Raw genomic sequence first — 12,268 nt, 5'->3', positions numbered from 1 at the left:
ACTACATTGCTGAAAAAGGATAAGAAAAGAAAAGAAAAATTGTTTTTTTGTTATTTAGAAACTTAACAGTACATCACTTCTATATTGGCAAGTCACACTCAGCTATATGCATAAAAAGTTAATTCCCTTGTATCAATATATTATTTTATGTACAAGGAGTATCTACTTACGTAATCAACAAGAATATAGTTCAATATTGAAGGTGGTTTCAGGTATATTAGGTACATACAATAACCAGCAAAGGTGTGGTCAGTGCATGTACCATAAAAATCACTCAAAGAAAAGTCTTACATCATTTGAAGCCTAGTATATATTTAGTATTATTTGATTTACCCAGTGAATAATCTTAATGACCTTTTCATATTTTACATTACTGGCATTTTCTCATGGCTGCTGGTTCACCATAAATCATACTAAGCCTGTAGCTGCACCACTTTCCAGTCCCAAAGGCATAAAAATAAGATATAAGATAAATATGAATCAGATAAGTTTCACTTTGAAAAATTGTGCCAATATTTTTTGTTCAAGTAAAATTAAATATATCAAGGAATTTTTCTTTCCTTTAAATTTGAATATTTTAATGTTTATGTGAAGTTTTTTATTCAGCCTAATTCTGAAAAATCTGGATCCCAGTCAGATCAGAAAACAATCTCTACATAGTGGGAAAAAGAATATATAAAGGCCCTGTTGTATACATATATAAAAAAAATATAAATATGCCTCCTTTGTTGTAAAAAAACATTAAAGAGCCTTTTAGCTTAGTATAAACCACACTATGGTGTTCATCTTAAAACTATGTACTGAAGGTCTCCAATTTCCAGACAAGTATGTACATGTAAATCTATGGCCATCCCAGCAGCTTAGTCTGCAAGTCATTATTGCAAAGACTTTTAGTGATCACATGCAAATTTCCTTGATGTTTTACATCTGAGATGCTGCTGTACAGCCTGTATCGTGATGTGTTACATGTATAAAGATGGACATGTACTGCCTGGCTTTATAGATGTGTCACTTCTATACAGGCAATGAAAGTGACATTTTAACCAGAACACAGTAATAATTTATGTTTACATTGCATTGCTGGAACTGTGCTTTGAAGATGTGCTTTGGAAGGGAATGAATGTGTAATGTCCCTCACTGCACTATGCAATTTTCCTCTTTTTTACTTTTTTACTTTTTTGTGTGTGTGTTGTTTCTGTAGTTTTACCTCCACCTCCTGTTTATGCAAGAATCTTATTTTCATATCTGAGAGAGAATGATGGTTTTGCTTTTGCTATTAAGAAAAACAAAAGATATAGCAAGTAAGGCTGTTAGTATTGAAACAAAATCAGTGTGGATATCTGTCAAGTGGAGACCGACAGTAAGCTGAACTGGGTAATAGTTCTAGCGATGTAACGAGCACGTTGAATAATGTAACATGCAGGCAATAGAGCATTTCATGGTTCAAAGATATTTAAAAATCTAACTTTTATATAAGCTAGTTTTGATCTTATAAAAAGTCTTGTTTGGTATGTCATAACTTATTAATTAGGAACAGGTATTGGTCTAGAAGACAATTTGTTATCATTTGTAAAATATGGAAATTAATATTAGGGCTAAAAACTGTGAACAGTAGTAAGTATGAGGGCCATGTTCCCTATTACAATTTTCTTAAGAGGAACTCTGTGATTCCTTATGAGTGACAAGAGTGACCATCAATCATACAAACTTATATTGCCAAGAAAAACTAATAACTTGAAAATTTTGTCTCACTGTTGTTGCTGTTGTAAGTACTGTTGCTCAGTCCCTTGGCTGGTGGCAGGGGGCTGAGTTGGGGCGGGGGATTGTGAGGGGGGCGGGTGTGGGGTGGAGGGGTCTTGTGGGTAGTCAATGATCTTGCGTCTGCTCTGCATCACATGTTGCTGCTGCTTGTAGTACACCTTGAACAGTCCCTTCACCACTAGGAAGGAAGCTCCACCCTGAAATTAAATTTGATGGGAACATCTCAGAAGTGCCTGCAAATGTATTCCTAGGGATTTTACTGTAATCGGTTTTCACTATTATTTATCTTTAGTATGGTGTTGCTGGTAAAATGTGGCTTGCTGCTCTGTACTTTTGATATTTCATGTTCTCTCCTTCAGTGTTCTCCATGTAGTGTTCTTAAAACCTGGGAATTGTGTTACCTTATATCCACAGTACAGTCAAACCGCGGTTTATGAGCTTAATTCGTTCCGGAATATTGCTCGCACACCAAAACACTCGTAAACCAAAACAAATTTCCCCATTGAAATTAATGTAAATTCCATTAATGCGTCCCATACCTCAAAAAAATATTTATATAAAAATCATTTTACATGTTATTTTTTACAGAATTAAAGTAATTTTACCAACAAATAGCGATGATAAAAATATGAAACACAAATCAATGTGTTACGGTTGTTACGGAGACTCCTGCAATCGCTAACCATGCTAGAGGGAAAGGCTTCGCCCCGGGGTTTAGCAGCCGCAGTTTCCCTATTCTCGAGGCACCAGAACTACATTCGACCACCAATGTAAAGCTAACCTGACGTATTGTCTGAGATGGAGGGTGAACAGGAGTCAGTCACGTCCAGGAAGGCATACAAGATGCCGAGGCTCGCCCCCGTTCCTGTTGCGTGCATAGTATTCACCTTTCCTGTTTTCTTCTTTGCAGCACCATCCCTTTTAACTATCTTTCTGGGGGACATCGTTAAAGCACAAAGAACTCACACTGTAGTGCTGAAAACACACTGTAGTACTGAAAACATGACACGAGCGCACAGATGCTATCTCTACTATTTTACAACGCGTACTGAGACTAGAGCTGTCATCTGGCAGTCAAAAATTATCCTAGACTGAGCAAGAATTAACCCAAAATCTTGCAAAATTCCTGCGTTTCCTGTTCTGGTGTGTCAGATTTTAAAGAATTCCCCCCAATTCTTGGCAAGAATCGGGGGTCCTGCGCAAGCCGTGGCGGGGCTGGATACGACCACTGTCTTGCTGCCCGCACCTCCATAGGCCTATGGCAATGACCATTTCCTGAGCTTACTATGGGTAACCCTGCAGGGTTGGGGTGGACATAGAGTTCGCGAGGTTACTGCTGTGTTACTCTTGCACCACTGACCATTTTAAAGCATCATTGTATGAAAAATAAGAACTTCCTGGTATGAAAACATCATCGTCATCGTTAGAAACAAGAAATTGAAATGATGCCATTTGTCAGTATTTTGTAGAGAAAAAGGACGTTTTAAGAAACTCCGTTGCATACAATGACGCTAAGTAGCTACTGAAATACTCCTAATGAACTGCAGATCCCATAACTGTGACTAAATTAACACGTGTTGTCCTTGATGAGTGACAAAATGAGAAATAGTATTGGTTCATCCAATCATATGGACAATATAGAGCGCTCTGGCGGATTGAGGGAGGGAGGTGATAAACAGTCTGAAGAATAGGGGGTTGTTCAAGAAGGCCATGTATCGCCAGATGACGCCTTAGGGTTGCAAATTTGCCACACTTTCCTTAAAATACGGAACGGCATTTGTTCCGTATTTGCCTGTTTGAATGGTTAAGCAGATAAAATTCAGTATTTTAAAAATGTAGTGAGTGCATTTTTCGGTGAACCACACAAACAGTCCATAAAATTATGTTAGTCAAGGGTCGTCCTGAAATACATGTGAAATAAGTTACGTGACATCTCTTCCCCCTTCCTCTTGCCTTCATTAGCAGCGGGCAGCAGCTGTCAGTCATGGCACGCCAGAGAAATTTTAGGGTTGCCATCAGTTCCTTAAAATATGGATTCGTTCTGTATTGGAGGATGTGGTGTTGTGTTTATTTGTTTTACATCAAGGTGGCAGCCCTAACTGAGGCTCTATTCCCATAGTTTTCTGATCTGAGCACTCTCATCTTGCAGCAAACAAAGGGAACCCACGCTAACGTCTTTGACATGTACAAAGAGACAAGCCAGTCCCCGTCGAAAGACCGACTTGGTTGGGTAGGCTGATGTCAGCCGATAGAGTCGGTCTATCAGCATCCTCCCCTCCCCTTCATGAGCCGTCACCCGGCAAGGGTTTGTGGTCCCTCCTCGAAGGAACGTACGTGCTTGACCATGACAGTTGCCATATAGCCCGTGTCCCCACCCAGGGGGTGGCAAAAAAAAAAAAAAAAAAAAAAAAAGGATGCTCATATACTAAGTCCCCACTCATAAATCAAGGCATTTTTTGTGGGATTTTATTGCTCATATATCAAAACACTCGTAAAGTAAGGCACTCGTAAACCGAGGTTTGACTGTACTTAGAAGTGTAACACTGACAAGTTCTAAATTGGCACTCACTAGAAGTGTTCTTGTGAGGTTGTCTTGGGCTGCTGGGAAGAAGAGGCGGCCCACTGTGGTGGCCAAGGTGGGGAGGGAGAGCGCCCCGCACAAAACTCTTGTGGCATTGACTGGGTCACTAATCACGGCTGTGGTGCTCACTCCGGCAGGCTCTTCATACCTGTCCACACCAGGAGCACAGAGTTAGGTTTTTCCTATCAGTAAAGGAAAGCTTGAGGATGAAGATCATAGTAGCCACTAAATTTGTGCATAATGAAAACAATTAAGGAGTGCAATAAAATAAAAATAGTAGATAATTCAATTTGTCATGAATATAATTCTCATTTTCCACAAATTCAAACTTAAGTAAGTTCATCTTGTTTTAAAAATAAGACTAAGTAAAAACAGAAAACCAAGAGAGGCATAATGATAAAAAATAATGAGGCCAAACTGTTTCATGTCATTAATTTTAACCCCTTCACTCCGTCGATGTCAACATCGGCGTCCGACGGCATCACCGTTAGTCCTCTTCTAAACCTCTTAATTCTCTTCCATTTCCTCTTAATCCTCTTCTAAACCTCTTAAGAGGAAATGGAAGAGGATTAAGAGGAATTTAGAGGAGGACTGAGAGGTTTAGATGAGGATTAATCCTCTTCCATTTCCTTTTGACCCTTCCCATACTGTGACGCCGACGTCTGCATCACGGATGGAAAGGGTTAATTAAAACCTTTATTGAATCTGAATCTGAATAAGGCTAATAGGGGGATGCAATGCCTCGGATGATTCAAATGAATGAAAAAACGAACAAACAAACAAACTTACCTGAAGGCTGGCAAAAGGTACTTGAGAAGTGGAAGTCTTTGAACGGATGCTCTGATAAGCCTCAAGACTTTATCTTCCCAGCGGACCATCTTGCCCAGGATGAGGAAGATGGGGATGGTGGGCAGCCCCACTAGCAGCACCAGCGGATCAGCTTGCTCCATCAGTGTCATGCCCTCTTGATAGCCTACCACCTGCCACCACCACCCTCTTATTAACAAGTCAAAGGGCAGAGGCTAGTCAATAATAAATGGTATCTACAACTTGTTCTGTATGGCAGATTGTTCAGTATTACAATAACTCTTGGTTTACAATAACTTATGGCTAATAATACTCAATAAACTACTATGTACTGCATGTCTCTTGTGTTGTGGAGTATAAAATTCCACAAGGCACAAGGTTGCCAGCCTACTTCCCAAGCCTCACTTTGAATCTCCTGACAGGCACAAAAGGAATATGGAATTCTGTAATTTTCAATCATCCTCTACACATACTTGCATGACAGTGACAGCCCCATAGGTCACTGCAGTCCAGTAGATAGAGCCAACCACTACACCAGCAGCCACAAAAGGGCAGACTTTGTATATGAATGCATCCACTCTGTCCAAGAACAGCATTAACTGACCTGCAGGGATGTGAAAAGTGAACACTGCTCATCATTCCTTGGTAAAGAAAGTGGGAAATCAGTCTCTAAAATACAAGCTTTAAAATATAAAAGAAGAGAAATAATCACTGCAGGTAATTACCAATTATCATTACTATGTACTACCCTATATGGGAAAAAAGTAATAAATGGAGACAGCTTGAAACAGTAAAACTTTTCCATGTTTTAGTGCAGTGACTCACCCATATTAGGGAAGGCAATGAAGTACTCCACACCACACTGGGGACAATTGACCTTGACGGTAGAGTTGCCCTTCTGTTTTTCGTCCACCCACCGCTGCAGACATGACTGGTGCACCTGAGCACAACAATAACAAAACCATACCAGTGTACATGATCAACATCAGAAATCTTACAGGAGATATGTACATGACATTTCTCCACTGTTTTACATTCATACACAGATAACGTAGAGCTAGATATAGAGAAGGTTTAGCAGTAAGACAGACCAAGTGGTCAAGTACTTGCCTCTGAAACAAAAGCAGCAGTCAAGGATTTATCAGCATCATATGAGAGGAAGGGTTATAGATATCTCAGCTCATTATTAACTAATCACAATGCATCTCTTTAACATTCCACACATACTATCAAATGAGTGTGGGTCTAGTTGAAGAGATGTAATTAATAGAATTCATATGTTGCACCTAGGAATTGTGAACAAGAGGGCCTTGACACAAGTAGATGTTACTTGTTAGTTACTGGTAACACAGCTATTTACAAACCAGCTCACCTGACATACCCCTCTCATGACTGCCACACTAACCTACTAATCTGAGTTAGGTGCAGGTAACTCAGGTCTATTTAAATTAATGTTTCTCAAAATTTTTACTCCTTTCCCCCTTTTAAGAATTTTCAACATCCTTGTGGCTCCCCTTCATTTTTCTCCCAAACCCCACCCTGCCAAATAAAAGGTAAAAAAAAATATACGTCTCCCGTCACTATCACCACTTGCAAAGCGACAGCACATGGACACATACTGAACACGTCTAGTCAGCAGCTCAGTCCAGCGCCTGTCACATAGACAGGGACTGAACGTGTAAAATCTTAAATTACGTATTATCAATTTGAAAAAAGATCATCATATTATGTAATTGTTAAAGTTTTATTGTCGATGTAATCAATGAAAAACAAATATTTTCTCACATGACTGAGTGAGTGATGCAAGTTTTTCTTAATTCAGATTCCTAACATTATATAGAAATGTATAATTTCTAACAGCTTGCCATGTCCCCCACTGATTTAAATCATTGGACATTAGACAATCCTTGAAGATTAGTGTGAAAGGCAAAAGTCTGAATGGGTTAAGAATGAAAATGTACCTTGAAATATTATATATATGTTTTATATCTTAAGAATGATGATTTTTCTTTCAATATGTGGCAGAAGGTTTAGTTGCTAATGGTAACAATAACAACAGTGATGTCATAAAAAGAATGGAGTAGCTTACCCATTTTGTGGTTCCACGGCACTTGCAAGGCTTGACCCAGGGAGCTGCCTCATCATCCTCATCACTAGCATAGCACACCCAGCAATACCGCTTGCTGCCACAAGAAATGCTAGTTATAAGAATGCAAATGAACACAGGTCTCCACTACTTGCAAAATGTCTTACAATAACCCAAAATATAACAGGCACTAAACCATTTGAAAGGTTCAATGAAGATATTATCAGCAAACACTTCTCTTATATCAATCTTCTAATCTAAGTATTAAAATTCAAGTATCTCCCAGTAGAATGACTAAAATATACATAATCATTCAGAAAATTTAAAGAACTCTTCTATGTCCATCAAGTTCAAAGAGCTCTGGAAAATAGTTTGGAAAGTCTAGCAAAGTAGAATTAAAGTAGAATTATACATTTTTGTCAGTAAGAACTAATTTCATGATACTACTACTACTATTACTACTACTACTACTACTACTTATGCTGATACTACTAAAAATATAATAATAATTATTATAATAATAATAAGGATAATAATAAAAAGAACAAAAGAACATAAGTATGGAGGGAGTCTGCAAGAGGCCGGTAGGCCTGTACAAGGCAGCGCCTGTGTAATAATAATAATAATAATAATAATAATAATAATAATAAGGATGATGATAATAATAATAATAATAATAATAATAATAATAATAATAATAATAATAATAATAATAATAATAATAATAATACCATAATAATAATAATAATAATAATAATAATAATAATAATAATAATAATAATAATGATAATAATAAAAATAATTATGTAAGTTCTGGCAAATCCTCAGGAACTAAATAGGGATAGGCTTAAGTGGTGACCTCTGCATCAAGAGAGAAGTACAGATGTATGGAGGTTAGCTTTGAGATAACTGTATTCTATCATGAGGAGAGCAAAGAAATTGGTTACTTAATCTTAAACCTTGGGATCAGAAAAAAAGATAAAAAATTAATGTAAGCAGGGATGCCAACAAGATTGTTTCTTTTTGTCATTATATCTCAAGGCATAGACTTCAATTCCTTTAACCCCTTCCCGGCGGAGGATCTATATATAGACGTTTCGAAATTGGGACTTTTTGTTGGCGCGTCTATATATAGACGTTTGCTCTCATTTGCCCACACTAGATTGTAGCATGGTCTATATATAGACAATTCCTTGCTACTAACAAAATTAACAAAATAAATCGTTATTTGGCATCTCAAACCCCCTGACACTTACCGACATTGCCTCTCAAGGACACTCACCGCTTGTGCTTTGTCGGTGGCGGATGTGCTACGGGCATCAGATAACACTGGGAATTTATGCATTTTTTTCCTATTTTATTTTATTAAGTCTATCATGTCAAGGAGAAAGAGACCTCAAGCCGGAAGAATTGACTTCTTTGGTAGCTGAGGATATAGATGCTGATTTTTTGGATGACTTTGATGATTCTGACTCATCTACTGTCAGTGATTACACTGATACAGAATCTAAACCTTCATATAAATTTATCAATATACATATAAACAATCAAACTTAAATAACATCTACATATAGATTCAAATGTTTGTTCAGTTTTGGGGCAGAGTCTATATATAGACGTCAATCTGGAATGCCCACTTGCGGGGAATCTATATATACATGTATGGATGAAAGTCGACAGCGTCTAAACAGAGACGATTTTTTTTTTTGATAGTACATACATTTGCCCTGCTGCCAGGAAGGGGTTAAAGACACAGTTATCTTTACACTTCCTCTCTTTTTGCAAACAAAACAGAGATTGTGTTTTTTTTGGATTATCATTACTTACAAAAAGTAACCACTTGCTTTGTCTATACTCTATGCCTTGGTGGAGAAGTGGTTACCGTGCCTGGCTATGATTCCGCGGGCCTGGGTTTGAATCCCGGTCTGGGCAGTTGGCATGCAGCTTACCCAATTGTTCATTCTCCCTTTTGGTTTGGTTGATAAATGGATATCTGGGGAAGCCAGGGGAAGGTAAACTGTGGCAATCCTGGACTTCACAGTGGCTCATGTTCCAGGGTAATGTGATTTTATGCACCACAGGCTCATAGGGCCAATGGTACAGAGATGAGCACCGCTGCCACGTGCAGCTACAATGTATGCACCCAACCTTACCTTTTGTCTTTGCCACAGCAGACGGTAAAATATTTTGTCTGGAATACCTATTAGTTTACATACAGCGCCTTCCCACCCTCAAAGGGTTAAGGATCTGGTGATATGGAGTCTAAGTATCTGAAAGCGAAAAATCAATCTAATATTCCATAAAAGACTCCGGAGTCGAGGTGTTTAGGGCCGCAATTCTGTGACAGGCTGGCGGGTCCCAAGCACCTCCCGGCTGCCTCTCTTACTTTTCATCGTCGTGCGGCGCGTGTATCTCCGTCTGCTGAGCTTCATCTGCCATGGCGGGGTTCAGCAGGGGGCCGAGGCTTCATTTAAGGGGTCACCAGGGCAGGTCAGGGGTCAGGGGAGACGAGGCTCAGGGTTTGTTTTGGTGAGAGTGAGGGGTGACGGGACCAAAACATTATCGCCTTCACGACCTTGTGTTCCATGAACTAAGGAATAGGTATAGGCGAGTTTCACATTTTGTACATTATTTTTTCTAAATTGTATTTTCCTACCGTACAACTGGATATAATAATAATAATAATAATAATAATAATAATAATAATAATAATAATAATAATAATAATAATAATAATAATAATAATAATAATAATAATAATAATAATAATAATAATGTTACGCCAGGGGGGTGTTTTTGGGTGTATTTGTGTTGTTTGTGTGGGATGTGCTAGCAGGGATGGCCCAAAGAGTATTTAGTTTGGGGGGTAAGGTTAATTATGACCAACTCAGTAAATTTTTGACCAACACACATACAAACATTGAGAGCAGCTCTCGAGGTCATTGAGTCATTCTCTACATTCGTCTAAAGTCTCAGTCATTTGTTATTGATGTGTTGCTGGCAGTAATGGCTCAAGGGTGTGTCGTTATAGTGGAGGAGGTATACGGGCAGTTTTGTCTAAACTTTGCTGGTCAGTGTTAGGTTTGATCAACTAAGCAAGTACAAAGAAACTGCACATATGAACATGTCAACTTTATGACAAATATTTTCATTGTTACAGTTTTTCTGGGAAGTAAATATGAATTGAATTGAAATATTTATTGTTGTAAAATACAACAAAGGGATCGAGATGTACTCCACAAAGTTTATTGTTGCAGGTAAACAACAAGGGAGAAGGGAGGAACATGCCATCCCAACCCCCAGGCAGGACAGAGTGTGATTATACAACTATTAGTACATGTGTGGGTAGCACCATGAAATTAAAAAGATACAATAATCATTTAAATTCAGCCTAGCCAAATCTCTCTCTTTCTTTATGTATATATATATATATATATATATATATATATATATATATATATATATATATATATATATATATATATATATATATATATATATATATATATATACAGTAATCTATCGCGGGGGTTAGGTCCCAGAACCCCCCGCGATAGGCAAAAATCCGCGAAGTAGCGACCTTATATCTATTTTATTATTTATATATAATTTAAGGCTTTATAAACCCTCCCCTTACTCATATAAACCTTTCCACACTCTTATATAAACTCTCTCTCTCTCTCTCTCTCTCTCTCTCTCTCTCTCTCTCTCTCTCTCTCTCTCTCTCTCTCTCTCTCTCTCTCTCTCTCTCTCTTTCACATGGTGAATTGAATAGTTAAATTCATCTAATGCAGAGCAAACTGAGACCTTTATTTATATGACAGAGTTAGAATCTATTATATTGCGTTGTTATAATAAATATGAATATACTTATTTATATAGTATATTATATCTCTCTTCACATGTTGGATTGTGGATTTTCCCACGACCTATATTTTTTTCTGTATATGTAATTTTTATTGTAATTGTTTTATTTCATTCACCAAAAATAAATTTTGATATTCATTTATAAGAGAAAGATTTTTTTTCTTAACAAAGTCTCCTGCAACCTACTTAACCGAGGAAGCCATTGACACCACTTTTAAATGAATTCCATCGCAAACTCAGTATCGTAGAGAAATATAAGTTATTCTTCTTACAGGGAATAAAAACATGTGGCATTGGTCATAGTCTGTGCATTGGTATATAAACAGGTAAGCAGCAAAGTGTGTAATAAAGTCAGAATGGAGGTGATCCCTTGTCAGTTTTTACCACTATTGCAATATATACACTTTATGCTGAATGTCTTTCAGAAACTGCTTTGAATTTCCTAATTATCCTTATTCAGGAGCTAGTGTTTTAGGGGGCCATTTAGGCTGTGGGATCACGGCCTCCTGAGCCACGTCAGCGGTAAATGTTAGTGGAGGTTGTTAGTTTTGTTGTCACCAGGGAAGTGATTAGATCATATCGAGCTGATCGGACCCGTCACCCGCCATGTTGTCGCTTTGATCCTCCCTCCCGCCTCCATTATTTTATTAACTTGTCTATTAGATAATTCTTCTTGTCCGATTCTTTTTTTAAGGTTTGCTAATATATACTGTTATTGTAATAATTAACTTTGTATGGTAATTTTTTTCTATCGAAAAAATAATTATTCACTTTATTCAGGAGAGAGAGAGAGAGAGAGAGAGAGAGAGAGAGAGAGAGAGAGAGAGAGAGAGAGAGAGAGAGATATATATATATATATAGATATATATATATATATATATATATATATATATATATATATATATATATATATATATATATATATATATATATATATATATATATATATATATATATATATATATATATATATATATATATATATATATATATATATATATATACATATATATATATATATCTATATATATATATAGATATATATATATATATGAGAGAGAGAGAGAGAGAGAGAGAGAGAGAGAGAGAGAGAGAGAGAGAGTTTTCTCTTCAGAAAATTTAATTAGGACTTTCATCAAACGTCATTAAGATAAAACAAAATTACT

The 12,268-nt window shown here is 37.2% G+C and overlaps 1 protein-coding gene across 1 annotated transcript; it reads right to left on the bottom strand.

Moving 5' to 3' along the window:
- Positions 1–37: 37 nt before the first annotated feature.
- Positions 38–9,798, bottom strand: LOC127007527 (E3 ubiquitin-protein ligase MARCHF5-like). Its single transcript, XM_050878667.1, has 7 exons — positions 9,622–9,798; positions 7,239–7,332; positions 5,975–6,089; positions 5,623–5,753; positions 5,132–5,322; positions 4,331–4,490; positions 38–1,958 (listed from the first exon to the last, which is right to left on the bottom strand). The coding sequence occupies exons 1-7, from the start codon at positions 9,672–9,674 to the stop codon at positions 1,749–1,751; spliced, it is 954 nt and encodes a 317-aa protein (XP_050734624.1). The 5' UTR covers positions 9,675–9,798; the 3' UTR covers positions 38–1,748.
- Between the last annotated feature and the right edge of the window lie 2,470 nt (positions 9,799–12,268).

This window comes from Eriocheir sinensis, chromosome 35, assembly GCF_024679095.1.
Source record: "Eriocheir sinensis breed Jianghai 21 chromosome 35, ASM2467909v1, whole genome shotgun sequence".
NCBI lineage: Eukaryota > Metazoa > Arthropoda > Malacostraca > Decapoda > Varunidae > Eriocheir > Eriocheir sinensis.
Note: the sequence above shows the minus strand (reverse complement) of the source record. Positions and strands in the feature narration are given on the sequence as shown.

Bases quoted from the DNA above. Each gene is read 5' to 3' on its own strand.
- LOC127007527 (XM_050878667.1), bottom strand. From the start codon at position 9,674: ATGGCAGATGAAGCTCAGCAGACGGAGATACACGCGCCGCACGACGAT. The intron at 6,090-7,238 runs GTAAGCTACTCC...TGTTGTGCTCAG, and splicing joins GCCGTGGAACCACAAAATGG to GTGCACCAGTCATGTCTGCA. The intron at 5,323-5,622 runs GTATGTGTAGAG...TGGTGGTGGCAG, and splicing joins GGGCTGTCACTGTCATGCAA to GTGGTAGGCTATCAAGAGGG.